Source organism: Globicephala melas, chromosome 2 (genome assembly GCF_963455315.2).
Source record: "Globicephala melas chromosome 2, mGloMel1.2, whole genome shotgun sequence".
NCBI lineage: Eukaryota > Metazoa > Chordata > Mammalia > Artiodactyla > Delphinidae > Globicephala > Globicephala melas.
The window spans coordinates 1146205-1173901 of record NC_083315.2 but is presented as its reverse complement, the minus strand read 5'-3'; the positions used below and the strand labels follow the sequence as shown (position 1 = coordinate 1173901).

The 27697-nt window shown below is 43.2% G+C and overlaps 1 protein-coding gene across 6 annotated transcripts in view; it reads right to left on the bottom strand.

Moving 5' to 3' along the window:
• Positions 1 to 9958: 9958 nt before the first annotated feature.
• The window catches only part of WAC (WW domain containing adaptor with coiled-coil), an 84795-nt gene continuing 67056 nt past the window's right edge, over positions 9959 to 27697 (bottom strand). For 3 of the 6 annotated variants that reach the window (XM_060291686.2, XM_060291662.2, XM_060291691.2), the window contains 7 exons: positions 22102 to 22347; positions 20593 to 20715; positions 19576 to 19724; positions 16377 to 16495; positions 14585 to 14786; positions 12976 to 13103; positions 9959 to 11401 (listed from right to left, as the gene is read on the bottom strand). In XM_060291686.2, the coding sequence (XP_060147669.1) occupies positions 11332 to 11401; positions 12976 to 13103; positions 14585 to 14786; positions 16377 to 16495; positions 19576 to 19724; positions 20593 to 20715; positions 22102 to 22347 (1037 nt within the window). In that variant the 3' untranslated portion in view covers positions 9959 to 11331. The remainder of the gene's footprint in view (positions 11402 to 12975; positions 13104 to 14584; positions 14787 to 16376; positions 16496 to 19575; positions 19725 to 20592; positions 20716 to 22101; positions 22348 to 27697) is intronic. The other 3 variants (XM_030832326.3, XM_030832332.3, XM_060291682.2) reach the window with 2 other exon arrangements.

The following is a 27697-nucleotide window of genomic DNA, read 5'->3' as shown; positions in this document are numbered from 1 at the left end:
GTCAGAGAAGCAGAGGGTGGGGAGGTGGCTTGGTCCGGTTCACAGACCTGGCCTAACTCCCAGCCACTCCACCGCTACCTGGGCGGGTAGAGGACAAGCGCCCCGCAGGGTCGTTACAGCGGCTACGGAGATGATCTTGTGCGACAACCCAATCTGTAGTAGGGACTTGATCGATGACTGAACGCAGTGGCTGCCTTTGTAGCCCAAGCAGCGTGGCTGCGTTTGCCTCGCACATCGGTCCGGTATCTCTGAGGCTCATCACTGCTGTCCGGGCACCACCGGCTCGGCTGGTAGCTACCCCACAAAAGTAACAAACATCCTGGCTTCGTACATGCACTGGCCTGGGATGGAAAGCTGAAAGATCAGAGAAGTGCAGTGCATGGAGCAGTCACTACACAAAAGCAACCAAGTAGTTCAATTTGCTAAAAATCCCCTTCATGGCTTCTCACCACAGGGCAGTATAACTGAAGGCCCGATGGAGGGTGAAGCAAATACACACGTTCCTGGTTAAAATGAAACATCCACAGGTCGTAACTGCTACATCAAAGTCATATTCTCTTCCCCTTCGGGAAGATTTTTCCACTTCCTTCCTCTTCAGGTAGAGAAAGTCCCAAGCTCTGTTTCTAGAGCCACCACGGTACTGCTCACAGGTCCGCAGATACTGGACCCCGTCCCTCCCTGGCCTCTCTCTTTGGGAAAGAGAGGAATCTGTTTCATTCTGTAGGTTTGGCTTCTCCTGGCTGGGTTCTGCTTCCTTCTGTTCCCCCTGGGATCTGAGCAGAAAAGCAAAGATCAGATCGAAGCCGGTCTAACCCATCACCCGCCTACTGAGGTAACTTCCCCCCTTTTACTTTTTTATTTCCCCCCCTTTTAAATTCTTGCCAACTCCTAAGAGATACAAAGCCCACTAACAATAATGCCTGCTTTCCCCCAAATTAGATAGACAGTAAGTACCATCGATTCAGCACCTTCCGTTACGTCCATCGTCTCTCATTTAATTGTCACAATCATCCTTCAAAGCAGGTCACACAATCCCCGTGTTACCCGCGAGGAAGATCACACTTCCCAGAGCTGGTTTTCACAAGGTCTCGGAGCTAGAAATCCGCAGGGTTGAGATGTGAACTCAGGTCTATCTGAATTCCTTTGCACTGACTGTCCTGGCTGACCATTCGGTGTTCCCAGCGGAGATTAATCGCATCTCACCCTGGGCTGTAAACCTAGCAGGTAAGGAAAGCCAGGTACCCAGGTGCCAGCTGACTCTCAGCTTGTCCCTAATATCATCCCCTGGCTGGACTCCTGACCCGCCCCATCCACCTGCCGGCGCTCTCATCAAATGGCCCACTTCCCTGTCTCCTGTTTCCAACTAGCCCGGTTTGTTCCTCCTCCAGTCCAGTGGCCAGCACGGCGGTCCTGGCACATCTGGCACTCAAGCCCACTCGCGTGATGAGAGGGGGTGGTGAGTAGAACCCCGCCAGCCAAAGCCTTTGGATTTTTCAGGGTGGATAGAAGAGGGTAGGCAGATGGCTTCCTGCAACAGCCCAGCACGTCCTTCCTGCAGGTTCTGTGTTGCTCAGATGACTTCCTCCTGGGTTCCTTCCCTCTGTCCCAGGCACTGCCCTAGACTGCTCACCTCCACATGGACAACTAAGTGTCTTGTCCATAGGGACATCAGAATACTGCCCTCGAGGATGTTTTCCAGCTCTGAAAACTCCATGATTTAAACACCAAACAGTAAACCTACAGCCAAAGAAACAGCCAAAAACAACCAAGGAACTGCTGTGCCCAAGGCAGGCATCTCATCGGATGCAAACCTGAGCTACTCTCGTGGGCACTGCTTACCATCCCGACAGCTCCAGAACCAACAGGTCCGACGCGACGGTGAGAGTTCGGATGAAGGGGGAGAGAACTTAGCAGAGGGTGTGATTGCCTCCAGGTAAGGGGTAGGGGGTTTACTCATTCAACAGACCTTTATTAAGCACTTACGTGCCAGGCCCTATTCTATTCTAGGCGCTGGGGAGGCTGCCGGAAACAAACGAGACACATACAGGCCCTGCCTTTGTGGGGTTTGCTCCTCAAGTGGCGGGAGAGAAGCCACAAATCTATAACGACTAAACCTCATGAGGATGTGCAGTCCTGCTCGGAACACGAGGCTGCTGTCCACCTCCCTAACCTGAAGCGGAGTCCACTGTCCGCCCGACACACAGGGAGCTCTGGAAAACAGGTGGGCTAGAGCAGAGGCAGCGAGGTTTTCAGGAGGATAAAACCAACAGGGACTCGATGTTGGGGGGCAATGAATGACCATGGCCGCAGGGCGCGGCTCGGGCTTTGTGTCGGGCACGCGCTAAGGACTTTCCCAGCATCGCCACGTTTGTCCCGCGCAGCAGGTCCTACACACGCTCAGCAACAGAGAGCCTCCTTGAGTCTATGGCAGAGCCTGGACTTGACTTCAGTAGGTCAGACTAGGAGACGGTGCTGACTCAATATCCCCGCAAAAGAAGTATGTTCATTAAAATAAGTTCTCCGTCATTTCCCCCTTCCTGTCTCTTCAGGGTCTGCTTGCAGTTCTAGCAGCTTCTCTGAAAGCGTCCCCGTCCTCCTCTCCCGCCCCAGCCCTAAAGTGTCGGGGGGACCTTCCTTCCTGAAAGCAGCCCAACACCGCCACCTAGTGTCACCAGCGGGACGGCCCAGCCCGCCCCGTGCTGAGATCTGCGGGTCCTGATGCCGCTTCAAACCCTTTGTTTTTCTCCTGACTGCAAAAGAAGATGCTTACTGTAAAACTTTCAGGTATGCTTGTAGAGAACGACTCTAAAAGCCAAGTTACACAGTGGAAAGCCAAAGCAGCCCTGATTTGACCTCCATATGGGTGTTTCTCTAATTTTCCTTAACTCCCAAACCCCACCAAATGGTATCTGTTCTTGTGATAGTGTTATTGGTTATGTGAGGTGCTATCCTTACCTGTGGGAGAGTCACGCTGGAGTGTGGAGGGTAAGTGCTACAATGTCTACAACTGACTTCCAGATGGTCTGGGGGGAAGGGAGGGAACGGGGCTATGACAATGTGACCGATTCCGGATGGTAGCACACAGGTGTCCGTTGGCCAGTTCTCTTCACGCCTCATATGTCTGACATTTTGCAAAATAAAAAGTCACAAGCGTCACTGGGACAGGCGAGGAGAGAGGCCAAGCATGTTCCCAATGTCAGTATCCAGATTCGGGAATGGGGACCGTGTGTGCCCTTGCGTGGGGCTCCTCGGGGCCTGTGTGCTGCTTATGGGCAAATCGGACCCTGGGGGACTGGATTCCAGCCAACAGCCTCAAGGGCAGCCTCGCACCTTCTTAGAGATCAGTGGCTTTGCCTGCTTGATAAGCTCGGTGGAGCCAACCAAACAAAACATGGTCAACCCTGCACGGCATTAGACAGAAGATGATGGACATGACTGACTGACTGGAAGCAGAGAGGTTGCAGGGAGAGGGTCTCCCGCTGGCCTGCAGCACAGGCGCTGGCTTGAGTTGGCTCGTCTTTTTTTTTAAGATTTATTATTTATTTATATTTGGCTGCGCTGGGTCTCAGTTGCAGCGCTCAGGGTCTTCGTGGAGGCACACGGGCTTCTCTCCAGCTGTGGCGTGCCAGTTTTCTCTCCTCTAGTTGTGGCGCGTGGGCTCTGTAGTTTGCCGCACGCAGGCTCTCTAGTTGAGGCGCGTGAGCTCAGTAGTTGAGGCGCGTGAGCTCAGTAGTTGTGGCGTGCGGGCTTAGTTGACCCGCGGCATGTGGGATCCTAGTTCCCTGACCGGGGACTGAACCCGCTTCCCCCGCACTGGAAGGCGGATTCTTTACCACTGGGCCACCAGGGAGGTCTCAGACTTGACTGTCTCTTGAGCTCAGTTTCTCTCTCTCCCAGTTGGTACACAGGCGCCGCTCCATCCCCTCTCAATCCTGGACAGTTTTCCTTGTAGATGCTCACTTTCCGTTCTTGATCAGCTGACATTCCTTTTCTATTTCTACACCAAAGCAGGAGAGGAGTCAGAAACAAAATGGCAAGTGACAATAGTTGAAGGGACTCGGGGAAGGGCCCCGAAGGGTAGGCTGGCCCTTCTCCAGTGGGGCTTGGGGCAGAGGACACAGCGTGTGTGGGAGAGGAGAACCCTGCAGGCTCCCGACGGGACCACGTGAGCCAGAGGTAAGTTAACCGCACCCGTCACCCAAACACTCTTGCTGTGGACAAACCCCGAGCTGAAGTAAAGCGTTAAAAAAGTGTGCCACTTCTTCATATAATTGGAAGCACCGTCGAGGGGGGACACAGGCAGGGAGAAGGCCCTTTGCAAGCGAGCTTCATGCCCGGATCCCCATCCTTTCCCTCCAGGCCTGCGGCGCACGGTTCCCTAACTGAGGTCATGGACGGAGCCCGTGAAAGTGCTAACTGACAGGGCGCAGGGGGCCGGTCCTGGCCGAGAGAGGGTCTGGCCCAGCGGCCTGCCCACTGCCTTTCCTTCTAGTAGCGCCCGGGGCAGGGGAGACTGGTCTGGGGACTTGTCCACGTTTTTATTAACTAGAGATTTGGTAGGGCGATAATGCTAGTCAGATATGCAGAAGTGTGCTGGTGAATACTTAACAACAGGCCCGGGGGGTGGGGTAAAGCCTGGTTTGAGGGTTAGTCCATTTCCATGGTGTCCATATTACCACCGTGGCCAATTTCGAGCTGCCAACGTGCAGTCATTAAACACAGAATTGGGAATTACACGCGCACAGTTGCACAGCCAGCACCCTTGAGCTTGGCTTCCTCGCACCACTGAAAACCACAGTAGTGTTTCCCGAAGAGTACTGGAAGTAACAGAGGTGATAAGAGCGTGTATCTGTTCACGCGGTTGTCCGGGACAGCTTCCCGTGCCGCGCCGCTGAGCCCCACGTGACGTGGAGCTTGACATGCTGCCTCTGCTCCCTCCTCGGGGCTCAGCCCCAAGGTCACGTCTTAGGCGAGGCCTTTCCAGGCTCCCTCCCTTGTGGGTCTCTAATTTATTGCCGTGTTTTGTTTTCTCCACAGCAGCTATTTCTGTATTAGGCATTTTGTATTGAATGCTGAACTTTTTGTGCATTTATGTTTTCAGATTATGATTGTTTTGCCCTGGCTGGAGCAAGCGCTTGACCTGCCCATACAGAGATCTTTCTATTGATCAGCTCCTGTCTTCTCCCTGCTGAGAAGCCAATGACTGCACCTGAATCTCCTCCCATTTCCTTATCCCAACGTTGCCGCGCTTTCCTACATCACGAGCCTCGAGCCCCGTCTTCCGGGGTTGCAGGGCTAGGTTGCTTCCACGTCGCCAATGGTGCTTCACTACCTTCTCCCTTCATCTCTTGGTTAGATTTTGTCAGTTTTGCTTTCTTCAAGGTCTCTGACCCTTTTATGTTTGGGAGTGTCTGCTGTCTTTATATTTGAACAACTTCCTAACTGTAACATCTGGGTCACAATACAGTTTCTCAGACATCTGTTAGAACTTCGCAGACGGTGCTGCATCACGTCCTGCCAGGAAGCGTTGCTGAAACCGGCACTTTCTCTCGTCCCTTGTTCTGCTCGAGCCGGTTATCTGCTTGCTCGCTCAGGTCCGTTTTCCTCCCGTTTCTTCCCGTCTCAGGGCTGCAGAGCACGTGCCGGGCTCTCTTGCCGTCCTGCTTCTGGGTAAGCTCTGCCGAAGTGGGCCGAAGCAGAGGTGGGGAGGTGGGCCTTCGCCCTCTCTGCGCAGCTGGCATCTTCCTCAGTGGGCTCGCCTTTGCCTTGGACCCGGCTCCCCGGGCGGGGCTGCCCCTCTGTCTGCCCTCCAGGTCGCTCGCTGCCCCGCTGTTCCCTCCAGTCAGGCCTGCCTTGGTTTACCCTCCGCCAGCTTCAATTTCCCTCCTTTGGAAATACCCAGGGTGACTTCTACCTTCTGGCTGGGCCCTAAGTCAGGGGTGACTGGATGTGCCAAGCTCCACCAAAATTTTCTATCCGCTTTTCTCTAACCAGCTGCCACCTTTCACAGATTATAGGACAGGTTTGTACTTTTTTCATTGTGTTGAGGTTTGTGGAGGAATATTCTGGCTCTTCAAATGCTATTGTTTTGTTAAGCGTTGGGGGATAATTCATCAGCTATCTTATGCTGTAATTCCATCATCAGTATTTTACATAATATCTTTGCAACCCTTGTGCTTGTCAAACAGGTAAAGAGAGATGGAGCCTGAGATTCTGCATTGGCATTTTAAAAATCAGAGTTTCTCCAACCATGGAACTATCTTCTGCTTATCACTTTTAACAGTTTTAGCTCAAAAAGATGATAAAATGTCAAGGTATCAGAATGGAAAAAAAAAAGTGAAATTTAAAGAAGTGGCCTGTTGATATTTCACAATGACTCCGTTCAAGCTCTCCTCTTTAATCATGAATTTTAATAAAAATGTTTGAATGTATTACATTTAAATATTAAATACAAATTTGACCAATCCTACAAAGCACATAGCTAAAATGTTTACTTCACTCATTCATGCAAAAATATCTGAGCATGCACTAGGTGCTGACTTTTCTAGGTGATGGGAATACACAATAAAGAAACAAACATCATTGTCCTTGCAGTCTGCCTTTTTCATCCGAGGGAATAACCCTGGGACTACCTCAACAGGATGAGAAAACGTGAGGCCACAACACACCCGCACAGGCTGGTCAAACTGGGCAATTAAACAGTAGGCACACACAAAAAAGAAAGAGACACCTGTTGATGCAGTGCACCCAGTCGCAAAAGCAGGGAATTCTCCCACCCCAGCTGTTCTCCTCTAGGGTGGATGTGTGTGATAAAGACGCCCCTCCACCAGTGACACATCTCAGAGCGCAGTGTGTGCTTTCTGCCTAGAACACCCGTCCTGAAAGCAGCATCTGGTTGGATGTCAAGGCATCACCTGAACCGAAGACATGGGCCTAGCAAACCTTCCCTCCCTGTGATGCTGGACCCAGTCTCCAACCCCCCTCACCCGGCCATGCCCAGGCTTCTCCCATCAGAAGTAGCACCTTGCTTCTCAGTGGCTTATTGAATCTTAAAATGTGTTCAAGCTGACTAACCTTGCCTGAGAGAGAGAGAGAGGGCACATTTCACAATGCTAGCAATTAAAATGGGTTTGGAGTTCGGTTTTGGTAACCAACTGTCATTTCTTAAAAGGAAAACATACAAAACTAGCTGCTGTTCCGTTCCTATCTCCCAAGGTGAGAGGACAAAAATTACAACTTGAAGAAAAAGCTCCGTAATCTTTGTCAATCAATCCTCTTAAATTGATTCTGTCCGTAGCCCTTTAACACTCATCATTCATTCAGTAACTATCTTCTGAAGAATACCAGCATGCAGGTGTAGAGAGCGGTGCTCTGATCTGGATGGGAGGTCGGGGAAGGCCTCTGGGAAGAGACTGAATGGGCGGCCAGCTACAGCTGTGCAGGCCTCTGGGAACAGGGCTTTCCACGCAAGAGAACGGAGGACCCTGGGGGACTCACTGCAGCAAGCAAGGGAGGAACCAGACATGAGACAGCGCTGACGTTCGGGCCTTGAACACAAAAGCCACGGGGGAGCTCTGGGTTTTGTTCTGAGCGTGACAACACGGAGAGCAGGCTGTGCACGTGCGTGGGCGCGGACAGGAAGGCAGGAGGCCTTCAAGAGGACCGAGGACTGGGCTGGAGGGGCAAACGTGGGCAGGGGCTCTCAGGCCCAAAGCACATCGTGAAGGCAGAGCACGTGTGAGAACAAAAACGTCTGGGTCTTGAGCAACTGGGGGAACCGCGGTGTCGGCCCCTGAAGACGGGGAACAGGGGAGGATAAAAGTCTTAAGCGCAAGAGCGCCTCTTTTTCTTAAGAGAATTTGCCATGCGTGGTAAGGCAAGTGTTAAACTAACTTGTGGGGAGCTCAAGGAAGAGACCAGGGCTGCAGATAACCTGGGTGAAACCGACCTAAGAGTGGGATTCTTAAAGCCAAGGGCCTGGACGCGCTCACCTCGGCAGGATGCACTTTTGGGCACTCCCACGGCTCGGCATCGGGGGCAAAGGGTACAGCAGGTCATAACGGCATCTAAAGAATCCCAACGCCAAGCTTTTCACTCAAACAGTGCAGTTAAGACATTATATGAAACACGACTGGAACACCACTCTTCAAAAATTCTGTAGTAACCTGCTATCTTAAGTTTTCTTCTTCAAACGCATAAAATTATGCACTCTTTCAAAACAGACTTCTGAAATAACTGCACAATGTAGTCAAAACGTATTTATTACTTTCCAGTGTCATTTTGTACACTCCAGTACAAATACAAGAATATAGCCGTATTTACAGGTATTGAAAAGAAATCCGTATATTCAAACCCCACATCTAAACACAGTAGCTTTAAGTCCTGAACGACAACAGTTCTGGTTTGCAGTGAATTACTTCACGCCCTGCCCCCCCCCCCCGTTGAAATAATCCCTCGAAGTTAAGGTTGTGTTTAAAGACAACAATAGATTGTTTCTGAAATGGGTTCACAATTAATTCTTTGAAAACTTTTAAGCACCTCCTTTCCAAGATTTTACAACTGTGAAGCAGATACATAAAATCTGGAAGATAAAACCACTCATTTGGGCTATTAAAAGCAGCACAATGTCTTTAAAAAGGGCTGACAGAGTTTTCAGTGTGCTTAAAATCTGGAGATATAGCCCAAGTTTTAAAATGAAAAGTTAGTCAAACTAGTTAAACAGAAAACAAAGGGGAAAAGGTAGGGAGGCTGGCTCCTCGGGGATAAGACTCTAACAGACCCACCTTCACAAAATACATTTTACTACAACATCAGTTTTTAAGGTTTGAATGTACCACCACTCAGGTCCCTTTTAAAACAGAAAAATAAAAACCCTGAGGTTTCCCAGGGGCTATTTGTATTTCTATTCGCAAACTATCTGAACCAAGGTGTCCACCAAAATGAGATACATGCTCAAAGCCATGGCAACAGGACAACTAGATAGAGAATATTCTGGGATACTATGCCTATTTTAATATATATTCCCTGGTTACCTCAAGAAGGTTAGTAGCTGGACACCACGTGTGTATTAAAGTGCAGTATTTAAAGTAATTCACTACAGAATAAGTGAATCAAATATTATAAAAATATTTCCACAAAATTTTTAATTGTTTAAAAATTCACCGGGAAAATTTCAAATTAGGCATCACATATGTGTATGTGAGCAGTTCCTTTAGGGATATAAACATTTTTAAAAGTCAAAACAATAAGGTGACATAGATCAATAGACAACTGGCGAATCAAGTTCAAAGTTAGCCTAAATCACAAGTTGCCATCTGACTGGGAAACATCTGCCTACTACGTCATCTCTCCAGAAAAGGTACAGGCCTACATCAGTAAGGGTTCTAACTTAACACAGTTCTCCCGAGTTTCATGTACATGCACTAATCAAGTCCAGCAAATCAACAATCTCACAGGTATTAACACTTTATGGCGATATAATTTATAACATTTGTTTTTTCTTACATTTTAAAAGTATCCTCAAGTTACAATAAAAAAAAAATCAGTTTCCAGTATGACTTTAATTCTTAATTACACTGGAACGTTTTTGCATTTTAGAAAGTATCATCCATACTATTGCTTAGAGTTTACCGCTCTGAAATTTACTGAGAACGCCGAGCACTACCTTCCATGCTTTAAATATGCTTAAAGCGCAGGAGCAACGTGGAATTGCGGCATCCCAGAATGCAGTGACAATGGCTAACATCACAAAAGAAGCCCTTGGTGCTGGCGGTTCTGAGAGCACGTGAACACATCTGCCCAAGAGGAAAAAAAGGCCTCTAAATTGGGTAAGTTAAGATTTTGAAATTAGGAGGATTTTCAGCATAAAGAAACCCTTGTGATCTGATTTAATACTGGCAGTGTCTTGCTAAGGCCATGTGACCAATATTTTAGCAAAGAAAAAAAAAAGCCAAGGTAATTTTATAGTAGCAATAGTTTCTTTTTTTATTTTAATATACTTTAGGAAACAATATACAAAGCTGAGCCTTCCCGCCATTCCCAGGTAACAGCAGGAAGCTCTGATTACACAAATGTAGCGTGTTGTGATGCTGAGAACAGCAGTCAGCACCAGACCGGAACAGTGAGCTACAGCACAGACACCCTCCAAATGAAACGGCATCAACAGCAAGACAGGTAAACCAGGGGTTAACAAATGACAACCACTTGGGAAGTGACTTCATCATTCTTGTTGAATTTCATATTTCATTAAATATTCTTATACACAATTTCCTGTTAATCGCTTTAAACAAAACCTCCCTTAAGGAATTACTTCAATTAAGTATAAATGTTCAACAAGAATAGTTCTGACAAAGAATCCCCAGGTAGTTCAAATTCTAATATGCATTGACCGAAGGTAAAGAAAAATAACAATTTGTGTTTGTTTTAACATGTTTATTATAACAGATACAATTCACATCTGACTAGCTGTTTCCTCTTCCCCCACGACCATGTTCATTGGGCCATTTCCTTATATTTGAGCCATCAATGTACTTTCAGCACACATGCCCAGCAGTACTTTTAAGTCCATTCTTACAGGGTGCAAATGGATTTAATAATTTACACAAACAAGTGGGTTATGCTCAATCACTGCAGTTTTACGCTACTGTACACAGGAATGCAAAGGGTACAGAAAAGTGCCATGGCAACAGTGCCTTAAGAAAGGAGAGGAAGAGGAGCCTTAAAAAGGGGATAAAATCAGGTGAAGGATTCCAGAGGGAGATGGAGCACACGGGAAATGAAAACATTTCTCTGCAAAACAAACGGCGAAGCACTGCTCTTGATCAGGGGCAAGTGTGGAAACCGCTGCTTCATGGTATTTTGTACTCTGCCCATATGGTTCAAAATTGTATCCTCAGACACAGATCGCCTGGCGCTTGCACTGAATCTTTTGAAAATGCAAGATTTCTGAATGATAAATTAACCCCCCAAATTTTTCTTTAAAAAAGCTAATTTTGCAGACAGGTTTACATGTAAAAGGCTAGGCATTCAGCCACCTCAGCACTGATTAGTTTTGGATGTCTAAGCTCTGTTACACATGGCTTCCCATGGCTTCACTCTACAAAACATATTTACAACGTGAAGAATACATCTACAAGAAATCTACATTTCAAGGGTTTTACAAATCCATCTTGTATCTTTCCCCTGAATTGAATCTCACAGACCCCCACCCCTTGTCATCTCCTTTGCCCAGCTTAACGGTCCAAAGTCTACTTAAATGCAGCTCAAAAGTGTTAAGACTGGGTAACAGATTTACAGTCCTGTTCTCAACACCACGTGCAATTATTCACATCTTCACACCATGAAGGAATTCTGATTTTTTAGCTTTTCGAGTTCCTTAATTTGTTGTCTCAAAAATAGTATCCTGAAAAATAAGAGAGGGCGTTAGAACCCACGTGGTCACTATAAACGCTACAGAAAAACCAGGCTTTCAACTATAAAGATAGCTTTACAAAGAAAATGAGTAACTACTAGTTAAGATGAAGTAATTTAAAACTGGTTAGTCTAGTTAGGACAAAATCACCATTTGAAAACATTACATATATTAAAGTATCAGGATGACAAAAGTTAGAAGGTTTCCTAGTTTTCTAAAACCCGTTCTCAATAATTAGTTTGAATATAATGACTGACTTAAAAGGTAACTGTTCACTTTATCATCACCAGACACAGAAGGCAGCAGATAACATGAGATAAACTTACACTGCATGTTTTCTGGACCACAATATAGTAAGCCTAGAATTAACGAGCGGCAAGAGGCTAATCGTTTCTGAAGAACAATTCTCAACATAAATGTAGGTTCATAAAAATGGAGCAAAGTCCAACTGACATGCATATCTAAAACAAAAACTAAAACACAAATTCCACAGCTGACTCGATTTCCATGAACTTTGTTAACACTGTTCCTCTCTGACCCCTTTCTTCTGTGAACTATGACGGTTACTGCTTTGATATAGCATGGTATCTGTGTACAGTCAAACATGATACATGACACGTGACTGATACGACACCTGACTGCTTCAGTAAGCTGCTCTAACGAGTATCGCCTGCCTAGCAAGCCAAAATAAAGTTAAGTTTTATGTACGTCAGAACTACTTTCAGAGCAATCCTAGAGTAGAAAATTCCCAACTGATATTCAACAAGTACCTCCAGACATTTCAGTAGTTGAAAGGTTAGATAAAAACTCACTTTTCCAAGTTTACTATAAATCCCAACTTGGCATTTATTAAATTTTTGTGATTTCATGACAAGATTAACTCTACTTATTGACCCAGTCACTCAATATAGACAGGAAGTGAAGCCAATGAAAGTTAAGTCCTCGATTTTGTAATAGGCATTAAAAAAAATATCTATACTATTTAACACGATATAGAAATCCTACTTGAGTAAGATACTAGATTAAGAAATATGAGACAGAGTTTAAGTGAAAACAATTAAAGAAAGCAGATATATATCATTAAACTTCCTGGACAACTAAATTCTTAATGTAATTGCCAAGGGATCTATCGATGCTGCGAGGACAATGTCAACAGCGATTTGAATTTCAACTGAAGTATGTACCCTCAGCAAGAGAGCGCTGCCCTCAGTCGAACAGGGGGCTCCTGGTAACTCGCTGCTGTCAACACCCTGCTTTTCAAATGAAACATTACTGGTACCGTATACTGTCATAACGCAAGAGAAAAAGTCCAATAATGAAGCATTTACCATGGGTGAAAAGAAATAAAATCTAGATGCCACTACCATTCGCCAGGAATACTATTAAATTATGAAAACACAGTTTACAGTATCATGGAATGTGATGTATCAAAGAACTTTAAATTTCAGAAATGAAATTCGACTTACGTTCTTTAGTCCAATTTAAGATCTAATTATTTTAAGATATATAATTTTTAGCATTACCTAAAAAAAACAGAAAAAAATTCATTTCAGTGAAAGGCTTACCTTTGCTCTCGCAAAGTTGCTTGAATTTCACATACTCGGACTAAAGATCTTAAATTTTTTAATTCAGTACAGATTTCCGACATATGAACGCTTCCCATGTTATGGGCTTCCTCTCGCAATCTCGATGCCTATAATTAAAGAAATGAAAATCTCGTGAAATATAAGTCATATTCACATACAAAAAATAAAACATTAAATTTGAGTTTAACTTTATACCAAGATTACAAAATAAATGTTTTCCTTTAAATCCACAAAAATGCTCATGAATCTAAGGGGGAAAACGATTCTGTTTTAAAGAACTGTCTCTAATGGTGGAAGGTGTTCATTTTAAGATTTCCCCTTCAGGTTTCCTTGGGAGGATATTATTTCCCATCTCACAGTAGTTCAGTGCTGGGACAGAAGGACTCATGATTTGTGGTTAAATAAAGATGCTGGATCAGCCAAAGTGAAGTTCAGGTATTAACACTGATAAAAGGGCCTACTGTATCCCTGTATCAAGAGATACACAATGCATTTCCGTGAACTTACAGAACATTTAAGATGGTTAGTCATGTGATAAAAGGGAAAAGCCAACGGCAGTGACTGCAATGTCCTAAGGTCCCTCATCCCAAAGCAGAAGTGTTTCCTAACTCCAGTAGCTAGTCTGGAGGGACAGACAGCTGAACCTTGAGCAACAGATCTGAACTGTGCAGGTCCACTTACACGTGGACTTTCTTCAATAAACACCACGGTACTACACGATCCACGCTTGTCTGAACCTGCGGATGACGGACTCCGGATATGGAGGGCTGACTATAAACCATACTCGGATTTTCGACTACGTGGAGGGCTGGCCTCCCAGCCCCTGAGTTGTTCAAGGGTCAACTGCACTAACAGGTTCTAAAACTATCAGAGTAGCCGGCTGAGTAGAAAAAGCACAACGGCTCTGAGTCATAACACTGCAGTAACTGCGTGACCCTAGTATAAATCTACTTGGTCTTAAAGGCCTCATTAGTAAAATGGAAAACTCATTATCTGCACTGCTTAGTAGTTTTAGAAAGTGGAGAAAACAAACATAAAGCACTTAGCACAGAGCGAAATGCTGAGCACTTGATAATGGGGGCTATACCGATAATTAAAATATTTTATGTGAAAGCACAAAAAGTTACCTCACAAACATCCACATCAAATATTTTATAGAGGGACCACAGACCATCTAACTGGAACTTTTTTTTTTTTTTTTTGCAGTACACGGGCCTCTCACTGTTGTGGCCTCTCCCGTTGCGGAGTACAGGCTCCGGACACGCAGGCCCAGCGGCCATGACTCAGGGGCCCAGCCGCTCCGCGGCATGTGGGATCTTCCTGGACCGGGGCACGAACCCGTGTCCCCTGCATCGGCAGGCGGACTCTCAACCACTGCGCCACCAGGGAAGCCCTAACTGGAACATTTTATAGAGGGACCACAGACCATCTAACTGGAACATTTTATAGAGGGACCACAGACCATCTAACTGGAAATTCGTTGCTTTAAATACAGCTTGAATCCACTGGTCCAGATTGGATTTTCTCCAGGTAGAATTAAGCTGCCAGTCACCCGCAGGTGAAACACCTGCTGGATCACGTGACATACCTGCTTCTCAGCATGATCTGCAGGCCATCCTTGAACATGTTTGATGAGACTTTCATTGAAGTGTGCTGCTAGCGTAGGTGTTAATGAACACGCAGGACGGGCAGATGAATTCTGTGGTACAGCTGTTGCATTTGATGCGTTACTACTAGAAGTATGATTTGGACCAGGTGACGGACTTCTCTGGCTACTAGAAGAGAAAACACTGTTGAATGTGTAGGATGTTTACAAGTGGTCTCTGGGTATCCTAGACACTGTCTGTCAATACCTTTCATTAATTTAAAGGTACACAAATTCCTAACAAAAATTTATTATTTTAACATCAAATAAATAGAACTTAAAATCCGACGTATACTTATATCGTGTATTCCTAATACACTTTTGGGGGGTTAAAAGAGCCCCTTTAACATTAACGTCAGAGTTATCAGTACTCTCCCAAATTTGACAGCAGAACCTGTTGACTTTGTATACTACAAACACTAACGAGAATGTAACTAAGCAATGGTCACATTTGAACAGTTGTAGATATAAGGCACATTATTCTATCTTAAGTACATGAAGATATGGAGGGGGAAAAAGTACACTGCCTCTGACTGTTTAATATCAGAATAAAGTGCTGAATCAGAGGGTGAAATAATGTGAAGCAAAAAACTTTTAATTGCAAAACAATGAATGAGTTTAGTGGCAAAATAAGACCAAAAAAAGCAACACTCTGAGGTTGCTTATCTTCTTCTGAAACTATATGGCTTGGGCTAGGATTCGGGGATATAAATAATCACCCAAGTTGATTTCCTACCTGCTTCACATCAGTTATTTCCAAAAACTAAGTCTCCCAAAGGATGAAGCGTTTTCACCACTGAGGATATTTACAATTATACTGCAGCCTCTAATGCCAATTTAAAAAAAGAATTTCCCCCAAATGTTCTGAGCAATGGCAACACTGCTGCAGTAGATAGCTTCCCAAAGTGATCATTTTGAAGGGAACAACTCTCATGTGGATGTATATGCTCTGAAATGCTTGTTTAGAAAACAACAATAAAAACAACAGTTGAATTATGTTGCCACCTCATAACAAGAAATAAAAATAGGAAAATCAATCAAATTAAAATCATTTAAAGTTAATTAACAAAGAAAACCGACAACACAATACAGCTCTGTATCTGACAAGCAATCCGTACAGGGTCAGAGTTGAGGCTATTATTAGGAAAGACACACACAGACACACAGACACACACACACACACACAGACACACAGACACACACACAGACACACACACACAGACACACACAGACACACACACACACACACACACACACACACACACACACACACACACACACACACACACACACACACACACACACCAGTTGTAAAATACTGGCCCAACTTTTAGATGTGAGATATTTGGCTTTATCAATACATTCAAATCTACAACTGCTATCAGGAGGTTAAAAATGGTATCATTTCCAACTAATGAAGTAGTATAAAATCACGTGCCCCCTGCAAGTATCACATATTACTACCCCCCCATCCCAGTTCACCAAGTAAAATTCTAAAGAAAGAGCCACTTTCTTCAAATTAACCCAGGATTCATTACTAGAGACAATCTACTTATTGTAGTAAGATTTGCCTTTGTAAATTTTGTAATCCACAAAACTATGGTTAAGCTATTCACGGATTCTTCCAAGATCAAGTTCTACTACATATATATATATAAAATAATATCCAAACAGTATGGCAATGTGCCACATTAAGGAAAAAACAACGTGGCCTCAACACGCCGCAGCAACTTACTGTGAGCGCTGAAGACTTCGAGGAGAGGCAGGTTCATGGCCCTGCTGCTTGTCAGCAGGCACAGGCTGCTGCGTGGCTGATTGGGAAACTGGTCCTTGCTTAACTACCGGAGTACTAACCTGAAACATCAAACTCTGGTGAGACAAGGCTTTGCCACAGAGACAAAAAGCATGAAAACTAGATAAGAACGAAAAGTTCTACCAATGAAATTATTTCTATTATTCTTCTATTATCTTCCCAATTATTTCTATTCAGTGATTTTTACGGTAACAAGAGTAGTCCTAACTGTCCTTACCTAATAAGATTAGTATTAGAAGTCCTTACCTAATAAGATCAGTATAAGTGATACAGCCACATTCAATTGTGTTAAACTATTGTCATTTAGGGCCGAAATCCACATACTCCTCTAAGTCTAGTTAGTAATCTTAAACACTTTATATAATCTAGAGGTTTAAAGAAGTAGAATCAAATGAGTTTCCAAAGGTCATGTAGTCAGAAGAAAGTCAAGTTCTGAGACTTAGATCTAATTTCATAAAACAGCCCTGGGCCAAAAAATTACTTAGCAAACCAGCATAAGAAACTAGTTCTCCGGATTTTGAGCCCAGTTTTCTTTCCAGTACACTATAATACCTCTTTTGATTTACTGTTATTCCTGTATCAATAAAAATAAATATGTTACCACATCATACAAATACAGCTGCTCAAATTTCAACCACATACGAAGAGAATGTATACACCGGTCTATCAGAGAATGAGCTACGGCCCATACACAATTCAACTGGAGTAGGCTTCAAAGAGATGTCACCCTATACAGGCAGACCAAGAGGTCCATGACTACAGTGGGGACACATATATTAGGGTGGCCAAAAAGTTCATTTGGGTTTTTCTGTAAGATGTTATGAAAAACCCGAACGAACTCTTTGGCCAACCTAGTATGATTCACATTCAGATACGACAGGGAGAAAACAAGGAGTCAAAAATGGAAGCCCGAAATTAAGGCACGAAGGCAGACGGAGGCACCTGTGATTAAGTCACACCGTTCAGCAGCAGAGGCTGTTATGGGGGGGGGATAATTAATATCGCCCCAAACAACTCTGGTTAGCACTGCTACTTCTGAATATAGAAGAGTATGTTCTTTTATAAAGAATTTTTTTGTGAGATCAAATGTCCACTTACTTTTAAAAACAACTTGTAAGTTTTTAATGCAAAAACTCAGAGCCACCTGCTTAAAAGGATTTGAAGTGACAATGTTAGGACCGACGGTAAACCCAACACTGCCACTCATGTCACGTACTCCTAGAACACCACCGCAAGATGAGCTGTAAGCTCTAAGAATAAGGTCTCTTTTGCTAAAACTCACCTTTTAATTCTTCTCCCATCAAAATACAGGCAAACAAGAACTGCACAAAAAACTAACAACTGTAACTCAAAATTTAAAAACCTAATCTAGACTGACTCCAAAACACACACAGACAAATGGCTGATGTAGGGAATGTAGGGAAGATGAGCCAATAGAATAGAAGACCTGAGAGCCGGCCCACCATCGATTTCAAGCTGTTTCAGTACATTTTTATTTTCAAGCTTCTGCTTATGATTTTATTTTTTTGCGGTACGCGGGCCTCTCACTGTCGTGGCCTCTCCCACTGCGGAGCACAGGCTCTGGACGCGCAGGCTCAGCGGCCATGGCTCATGGGCCCAGCCGCTCCGCGGCATGTGGGATCTTCCCGGACCGGGCACAAAGCCGTGTCGCCTGCATCGGCAGGCGGACTCTCAACCACTGCGCTGCCAGGGAAGCCCTTATGATTTTATTTGAATAAAGAGTTCTTTGGCATGCAAGTCTCAAACAGCCCACTGTTTTACAACTAAAAAGAATTTCCTCCTATAGTTACCAGTAAGAGTTAATAAAAAAAAAAAAATTAAACCTGTACATTCCAACTTCCAAACAGCTCAAGTTTTACTGGTGGTATGCTACAAAGCAAAGAATGAGTGTGACTGGGAACCGCTTATGAATTTGTGCGTAAGACTCAAAGGATGTACTATAAAATTGGCAGTAGCATGGTAAGGTCCTGTTCACAGTCCAGTAAGAATAGAAACCAGCAACTTTCTAACCGTGCTCTGAGGAGCCAGCCATACGCGATTTCGCTGGGAAAACCAGGCAGTGTAGCTTAGTATTAATGAAATGGGTTCTGTGCTCAGAAAGGCCTAGGTCTCAAAATCTGACTTGACCACAAACATCAGACTTAACGGAAGATTTCATTTTCTATTAAATGAAGCAAATAGTAGCTGATGTGAAAATTAATATAATATATATAAAGCTCTCAGCACAGAAACTGACTCATTTCTATAATTTGTAGACAGATGGATGCACCTAGAGTCTGTCATACAGAGTGAAGTCAGTCAGAAAGAGAAAGACAAATACCATACGCTAATGCATATATACGTAATCTAAAAAAAAAAAAAATGGTTCTCAAAAACCTAGGGGCAGGACAGGAATAAAGACACAGACGTAGAGAATGGACTTGAGGACACGGCGAGGGGGAAGGGTAAGCTGGGATGAAGTGAGAGTGGCATGGACGTATATACACTACCAAATGTAAAATAGATAGCTAGTGGGAAGCAGCTGCATAGCACCGGGAGATCAGCTTGGTGCTTTGTGACCCCCTAGAGGGGTGGGATAGGGAGGGTGGGAGGGAGACGCAAGAGGGAGGGGATATGGGGATATATGTGTACATAAAGCTGATTCACTTTGTTATAAAGTAGAAACTAACACACCACTGTGAAGCAATTACACTCCCATAAAGATGTTAAAAAAAAAAAAAAGTATGGAGAAAATCACTGGAAAACACGTTCTGATATCTCAGTCTAAAACTTCTACAAGTATTAAGACTCAATTAGTATACCTTCTTTGGTATATTATTATACCTTCTTTGGTATAATATTAAGACTCAATTAGGATACCTTCTTTATCCACAAAGCCAATGAAGAGAAGAGAACCAGTGTATAGAAGTGGCCCGATGCAATTCCCTCCTCCAAGCCATCATCTGAGAGTCTAACCTGAACCTATTCTCACTCACCTGTCATTCATCCCACCACTACCTCATTCCCAAAAGAGAGCTTTTTCTCCAATATTCTAAAACATTATGAAACTTGCTTTAACCAGAAGCGGTGTCTTTCCCAGTTTCCCTCAAGGGCGACATACCTTGGGCTGTGATGAAACAGGAGGAGTACTAGCCAAAGGCTTGACAGGGACTGCGTTCGTCTGAGGTGTGCTTATTCTCGGAGACACATAGGATCTCGGGGATGACGCGTCAGACGTCAAAGACATCGGAGACTGATTAGACGGCTGGGCTGTGAAGGGTGAAGTAAACCAAAAGCCGCTGTAGTGCATGTGCAGGAGATCTGCACGTCTCTCCACGCGCCCCACAGCCCCAGAGAGAACAGCTATCTGAAGAAGTCAGCATCTAAGCACTCGCTGGGGTCACACTGACCAAATGAGCTGCTGAGCGAGACCGGCACACCCAGTGCGGCCCCCACTGCGTCTGAGAACGCACTCACCAGAAGGCCTCACCTCGCCCTCGCTGCCTCCTCCTCACCCTACGAGGAGGCCTGGCCGTCCCCTCAGGCCCCCGCCCCTCGAGGCCGCCCAAGGGCTGGTGGCCCTCATGCGCTGCGCCAGTAGGCCAGACACTCCTGCTGCTTCGGCGGCTTTCGGCACCGGGGCTGGGGGCAAGCCAGGCAACCCTTCCATTCCCCACGTGCTCCTTCGTGCCCCGTCCCCGCTGGGCTCCTGCACGGGGAAGAGGGCTGGCTAACTCAAGGCAGGGCTTGCGCGTTTCTGCATCCTCTGGTCAAAACCCATCTAACACCAACTTGAAGCAAACTTCAACTCTTAAAACAGATCCAGCGATTCGCAAAGATTGAGGCTATATCATAGTTTACTTTAGCTTTGGAGTAAAATATCTCACTAACGACTTAAATGCTGAATTAAATATAGATTATATTGCAGATATGATGGCAACAGTGCAAGATATATGTCAAAAGCTTGTTTCATCTAGAAAGGTAAAGAAAAATACTACTTGTATACAGCAGTGTTAAAAAATCAAAATAAAATCAATATCATAGCTACGCTCTCTTCAAAGACTAAAGAAAAATCTGCTACGAATCCCACCTGCCCCCACCAAGACACAATTCTAGAGGCATCTAAGAGTATAAGTACCTTGTGTAGAGAGCTGAGCAGCTTGAGAGATCAGAGAAGTCATGTTGAAAGCAGATGGTCCAGCAGTGAGAAACTTATGAATGATAGACTGCAATGAGGCTTGGGTCACAGCTGCTGTAAGAACTATAAACATATTACATCTTAAATTCAAATAAAAACACAGTGGCATATGTGGTATTAGTTACAACTTGAAAACTCAAAAGGAACCCAGAAAAAATCTGGAGTGTTTCCATACTAGAATTCCCAAAATAAAAGTCTAGAAGATAGGAGTAATACAATGAGCCTAGAGATGTGAAATGATCTGAGGCAAAGGCAAAGAAGTTTAGTGGGTTTATATAATAAAACAGTAGAGTTTCCTTTACAGTAAAGTTTAGGTGTCCAGTTAAAGGAAACTCCTCTATGAGACTTTTAAAACAGCAAAGAGTATTCACCGGAACTTCTGATTATACCAGAAACCTATCGGTACACAGGCAACGTACTTAGTACATTGCTTGGAATTAACTAGGTAAACAGCAGTTATTTCATCCGAATGCATCCTTACACCCGCTGAGCACGCAAACCCTACATCAACACCCACCCACAACAAGCTTTCAAAATGGGTATTAAAAGCTGGGTACTTTGGAATACCATGTTTTTCTGAAGCATAAGATCTTTTATTATTGACATTTGCTTAGGCTATCATTTCTTCAAAATGTTTAAAAGCCCCACTTTGCCCAGTAAAATGTTTACCTATCAAACAACAAATACAGAAATGCTGAAGAGAATAAGAATGGAAGATTAATGACCAACTAGCCTAAGATAGCTCCACTTTTAGGGTAAAGGAAGAACTTAACCACTTATGTGGAAGTGTACACACACAGAAAATTTTATAATGTCCATAAGGCTTAATGTTTCAATCTGAATGGTTTACGGATTAAAAACTACATCCACTTTTATTCAGACTTCTTTGAGGTGGCTGCCCAAATACTTTAGTGGTACACTGAAAAGCCAAGTTGGAATTAACAATGCAATTAACTAGGAAAAATAGCATAATGTTATCCATTACTTCCCTTCTCAAAAGTGTGTAAGTAGTTTAAGAACTACCTGAATTCCTATTCTTAGTAATTAGCATATTTTAAATATTCCAAATCATCATTTACCGATGTACATGAGATTGCTTGAACTATGTTAGAAACCAGGTGTTTCCATATCAGTTTTAGCAAATATTCTTTTTTCTGTTTTCACTTAAAAAGAAAAAAAACATTCGCCATATATATTAAGCTGATGGAACAGTTATCTCCAGTAACTACCAGGTACGCAGCAAGTCTTGAAAAATACACAGAAAATCCAAGTATTGCTAATTCAATTATAGTAACAAATTAAGCTATGGGGGATATAAACTCCAAAGCATGAAGTTCAAATGTGAATTTCAAAACAAAACAAGACCATTCCTATACTGGGGATTTTACTAATTACATAATTTTGCACAACGCAGCGAACTTTGTAGAAATTATCACAATGAGAATTTACCTTCATTTATCTTGGATATGTCCACATTAGAATTATTGAGTTGCAGCGTGGCTTGCAAAGCAGGAAGCAACTGTCTGAGCAGATTTGGGTCCTGCAGTAATGGAGGTATTGGTGACTGTGGGACAGGAGAGACAGGCATTGCTGAAGCAGAGGCTGGAGGGGCAGGCGTGGGGTTCAGTCCAGAGGCAGAAGACGTGGAAGGAGTTGTGCAAGAGTGTGACACCGATTTGTCTCCTGATGTAGATTCTAAATAAAAAGGAGATAATAAAGCTGAAAAACATTACTTCAATAGAGGAAACTGGAACCAACATCAAACAAGCAACACCCACGTGGCAGGCACCTAACTCAAGTAAGCTCATTTAGTATTTACAAGGTAGCACAGAGGGGGCTCAGTAAACATCTAGCTGACTAGATATGAGGCAGACATTTCATAGATGAGAAAACTGAAAAAGATTACATAACTTGCTTGAAGTCACAAAACCTGGCAAGGCAGTGACCCTACCATACCCATGTCTGAGTCCCACAGTACCACACTCTATTAGTAACGCTGTCTCAAACACATGCACAAGCACACCTTCTTGTACTGCATTCTGCCTTTATTGCATTTTTGCAGTTGCTGCCTTTTTCTTCCCCCCCACCCCCGCCCCGGCCAACAAATTGAAGGTGCTGCAGCAACCCTGTATTGGGCAAGTCTCTCCGTGCCATTTTTCCAACAGCATTCTTTTTAAATTAAGGTATACTTTGTTTTTTAGATATAATGCTATGGCACACTTAACAGACTACAGTATAGTGTAAATACAACTTTTATATTACACTGGGAAACCAAAAAAATTGTTTGACTTGTTTTGTTGTGAGACCTGCTTCACTGTGGTGGTCTGGAACTGAACCCACAATATCTCCATGGTATTGTCCTGTATTAACTACACTTTCAAATAAGCTTCCATTAGGATATAAAGGGACAATACAATTCTCCAAGACTTAATTTCTATGCATCATAAAATAAGGTGAAAATGCTTATGGGCACAAAAACAGTCTACTTAAACGTGACAACAGCCTTAATATCAATCAGGATAGTCACGGTGGTGAGCAACCCCAGAATGGACTAAGGATGTGATGCCTAAGAGGAGACTCCTACTTTGAACTTTCGTCCTTACAACTGAGTTTTAGAATTACGTACTTTTAAATCTTTCGGATTTAAAAATATAAAGTAATGAACTACCTCTATTTGTATCACTTAATGATTATTAGCACTAAAAAAGATACTTTTAAAAGCAAGAAACTCCCACAAGACCCCGTCAGTGTTTAAAAAGTATTAAACATGCATAAAAAATTATCCTTCGAAAGCCATCCTTGCAAATTACTTACATAGATTCAACGTAACTGAAATTAAAAGCCCAACAGCATTTTGGTAGCATTTGACAAGCCAATTCTATAACGTATTTTGAAGACGTATGGGCTAGTAAGAGCCACAAAATTCTTTAAAGAAAGAACACAGCAGGCTTCCCTGGTGGCGCACTGGTTGAGAGTCCGCCTGCCAATGAGGGGACGTGGGTTCGTGCCCCGGTCCGGGAGGATCCCACATGCCGCGGAGCGGCTGGGCCCGTGAGCCATGGCCGCTGAGCCTGCGCGTCTGGAGCCTGTGCTCCGCAACAGGAGAGGCCACAGCAGTGAGAGGCCCGCGTACCGCAAAAAAAAAAAAGAACACAGCTACTAACATGCCTTGCCAGACATAAAAACTTTAACATTTAAAACAAAACCAATTTAAGGCAGGTTAGACTTCTGTATATATATTTAAGTCTTTAGAACTAGTAGATGAAAACACAGGAAAATAACTTTGATGTGAGGATGCAGAAAATAACAAAGAGCAAAACAATTACACCCAAAGTACTGGTGACCAAACTACTTTAAGGAACTCCTATAAATCAAAGCAGACAGACTAAACAACAGAAAGGTGAACAGAAGACAAGGAGACAATTCACAGAAGAATCGTGAATGGCTTAAAAAAGACAAAGGATGCTCAACTTCATTGATAATCAGAAAAACGCAAATTAAAAAGCAACAGAATATTCTTTTACGTTCATCAGACTGACAAAAATGTCCAAAGTCTAACAATACCGAATGTTCTCAAGTAGTAATGGAAACACCTAACATCTCAGGTGGAGACTAAACTCATGTAACCACACTGGAAAACAACCTGACATTATCTAGAAAAACTGGAGCTACATGCACTTCACGACCCAGTAATTCCCCTTAGGTATACACCCTTAGAGAAACTCTAACGTACATCAATTTGGAGAAATATTCAACAATTCTCATAACAGTGTTATGCTTCTCTTTTTATTTTAGCACAAAACTAGAAACAAAACACATGTCCACCAACAGGAAGAAGAACATAAACTGGTATTTTTATACCATGAAATTTTACTAATACAGTCACCGTAATGGAGGAAACAATTAGAAACCAAGGTCCCATAGGTAACGACATTAAGACTAGAGTATTCAAGATATTCATACAGTCTCTTAAAATCTTGGCTGAAAGGCTCTTGAATTTCCCATATATACCCATTTCTTGGAGATTTTCAAGCTCATATATACATTATATAACTGAATTAAGACTGCTACTATGACGTATAGAAGTTTCAGGAACACTACATTTGAATATTACATTGCTACCTAACAAGTATAAATCTTCACTCCCAATTTAGGAACTAAACATTAATTAATCATCATGGCCCCAAAGAAGCCAGGAATTACTACTGAATAGCAAGTTTACTGCCAAAAAAAAAAGAAAAAAAAAAAAAAAACCTCCTCTACGGCCTTTTTACACTACTGTAATGGTCAAAACACCCATAGGGACAAAATAGCTGCTTTCAGTAGATTTCACAGATGTGTTGATCTCGCATGATCCACTCAGAAGGTCTAAGACATATTCATTTTTGTAAGGCAGATATTTTCATTTTAAAAGGCACACATTTTAAAGGAGGTAGTCTCTAAGTCTAGCAGATTGCCTACCGTGTTCAGCTTTGCTGTTTTGGAATCATAAACAAGTATAAAGAAACTTGAAGGTAGGCATCCCTGGTGGTGCAGTGGTTGAGAGTCCGCCTGCCGATGCAGGGGACACAGGTTCGTACCCCGGTCCGGGAAGATCCCACATGCCACGGAGCGGCTGGGCCCGTGAGCCATGGCCGCTGAGCCTGCGTGTCCGGAGACTGTGCTCCGCAGTGGGAGAGGCCACACCAGTGAGAGGCCCAGGTACCACCAAAAAAAAAAAAAAGAAAGGAAGAAAGAAAGAAAGAAAGAAAAAAAAAAGAAACGAAGGAAATAAGATCTTCCTTGTGAAAAGTTTATTACTTCCTTGTGTCAGTTACTACATTTTATGAGGCAATTATAGACTATAGCAGCAGTTCTCTCCAGATCATATACCTTAAGGTTCAGCTTAAGGAATAAACAGTTTAGGGGCATCTTAATGATGTTTAGAATGAAACAAGTTCTCTGTTTTTACTTCCTGCATGAACAATTAAATTAGTACTTATATCCCTCTGAAATGACCCTTTTGTTACGTTTACTATGGTTTTTCTCTGCCTTTAATGATAGGAGTTGGAGAAGGTGTAAGTTGTTTCCAAATTTGTTTCAATGCTGCTAAATCTATCCACAGATTTGAAAAATTAACAAAGGCTTGAAAATTCTTCAGTGTTGCCATTCAATCCAGGAAAAGGAAAACACTCCAAAACAGAAGATACATATCACTACAAAGAAATAAGGTAACAATGTAAATACGTATATGTATCCTGAGGAGGAATTTCGTTTGCAGTTTTGTGAGAGATTATTAATGAACAGTATGGAAACCAGTTACTACTACTCAATACTTACGGGAACCTTGAGCAAGCAACATCTCTGAAGGCCAGAATTTCTCTTTTTAGAAGGTCTGACTTTGATAGGACTTATCCAAGTTTAAAAACAAAAAACAGACACCAGGGCTCCACCCCAGCTCTAACGAACGGGGCGGGGCTGAGGTGTCCGAGCATATGGTGAACTTCCAGTTCCATGGGTGATTCTGGCACACCTTGTTGGTTATGAAAAAAGAGAGAACTTCCCAGATTCCTTTTAACTTTAAAAAACAAAAGGAAACAAAACCAAAACAAAATTTTTAAAAATCTAGCACAAACACAGAGAACTAGTGGAGAAAGGGCAAGATCAAAGACAGCAAAGCGAAACTGCTTTCCCAGGTAGGTCTTCAGCACGCTATTTGCACACCAGTTATTTATTTTTAAAAGCAGCTCCACTCACCCCCTCTTCCTAAAGGACACCCACAAATGCCTCCGGAAGTGTCACACCTTAAACATTTCAATACTACTTGCCTCCATCCAGAAGTATAATTGAGAAAAATAATTGTGATAAAAATATAAAACGCCACCCTGAAAGGCAGTCTTGGTTTCATCATGAAAATATAAACGAAAGGCGTTTCCCTGGTGGCGCAGTGCTTGAGAGTCCGCCTGCCGATGCAGGGGACGCGGGTTCGTGCCCCGGTCCGGGAAGATCCCACATGCCGCGGAGCGGCTGGGCCTGTAAGACACGGTCGCTGAGCCTGTGCTCCGCAACAGTCTCAAGAGGCCACAACAGTGAGAGGCCTGCGTACCGCAAAAAAAAAAAAATATATATATATATATATACACATATATAAACGAAAGCTATTGGTTGGGTGCCACTCCTCTGTGTTCAGAGCGCCCTACCACAGACATTACCCAGCATCTCCTATTATACAGCTTATGATCTCTCTCTCTTGTATCAGAAAATGAACTCTTTCAGGAGAAGAATTTTGTTGTATTTATCTCTGTAGCTCTGGTGCAAAATGGGGTCTGGCACCAAGATGGCCTCAGCACGTACTTGTTGACTGGACGCCTGATTAGGCAAGAAAGGCTCAGGTGCCTGTGTCTGTGCTGTTCTTCTTAAGCTCTACGTTCAAAACTTATAATGGGGAGGAAAAGCCTAAGGTCTCCAAAAATAATTCATTGAGCAGGCAATGAACAGCTCACTTTATGCTATTTTTTCATAAAGCTAAGTAATACTACATAGTCTTAGAGACAAACAACTTATTTAGATTTATTTTAATAATCATAAAATCCTCAACCCCCTTCTTCTTTTTTTAAACACTCAAAGGCAACAAGCAACTATTCAGAACAAATACACAGTCACTAAGTGTGCTTTTTCTACACAGATATTTAATTTTAATTAACATTTCTATTTGTCTTTTTAATCCGGAATCTGTTACAATGTTAGGTTAACATACTTCATGTTTAAACAGTTTTGTATCAAACTAAAATTAAAAATCTGGATCTTTGAAAATAAAGACAAATAATGAACTTAAGAAAATTAATGTAGTGTTTTACGTTACAAAGCCATTTCAAAAGGCTCTTCTGCTTTTTAACATCAGCCTCTAGTCTCATTCTTTAAATGCAAACTTTTCCAAGCATTAAAGAAACCTAGGTTGCTTTAAGCCTATTTTTTCAGCTTTTGGCAAAACAACGGTATCCAATTTTAGCTCTACCATGTTTATTTTTTTATTTTGTGTGTGTGCGTGTGTATGTGTGTGTGTGTG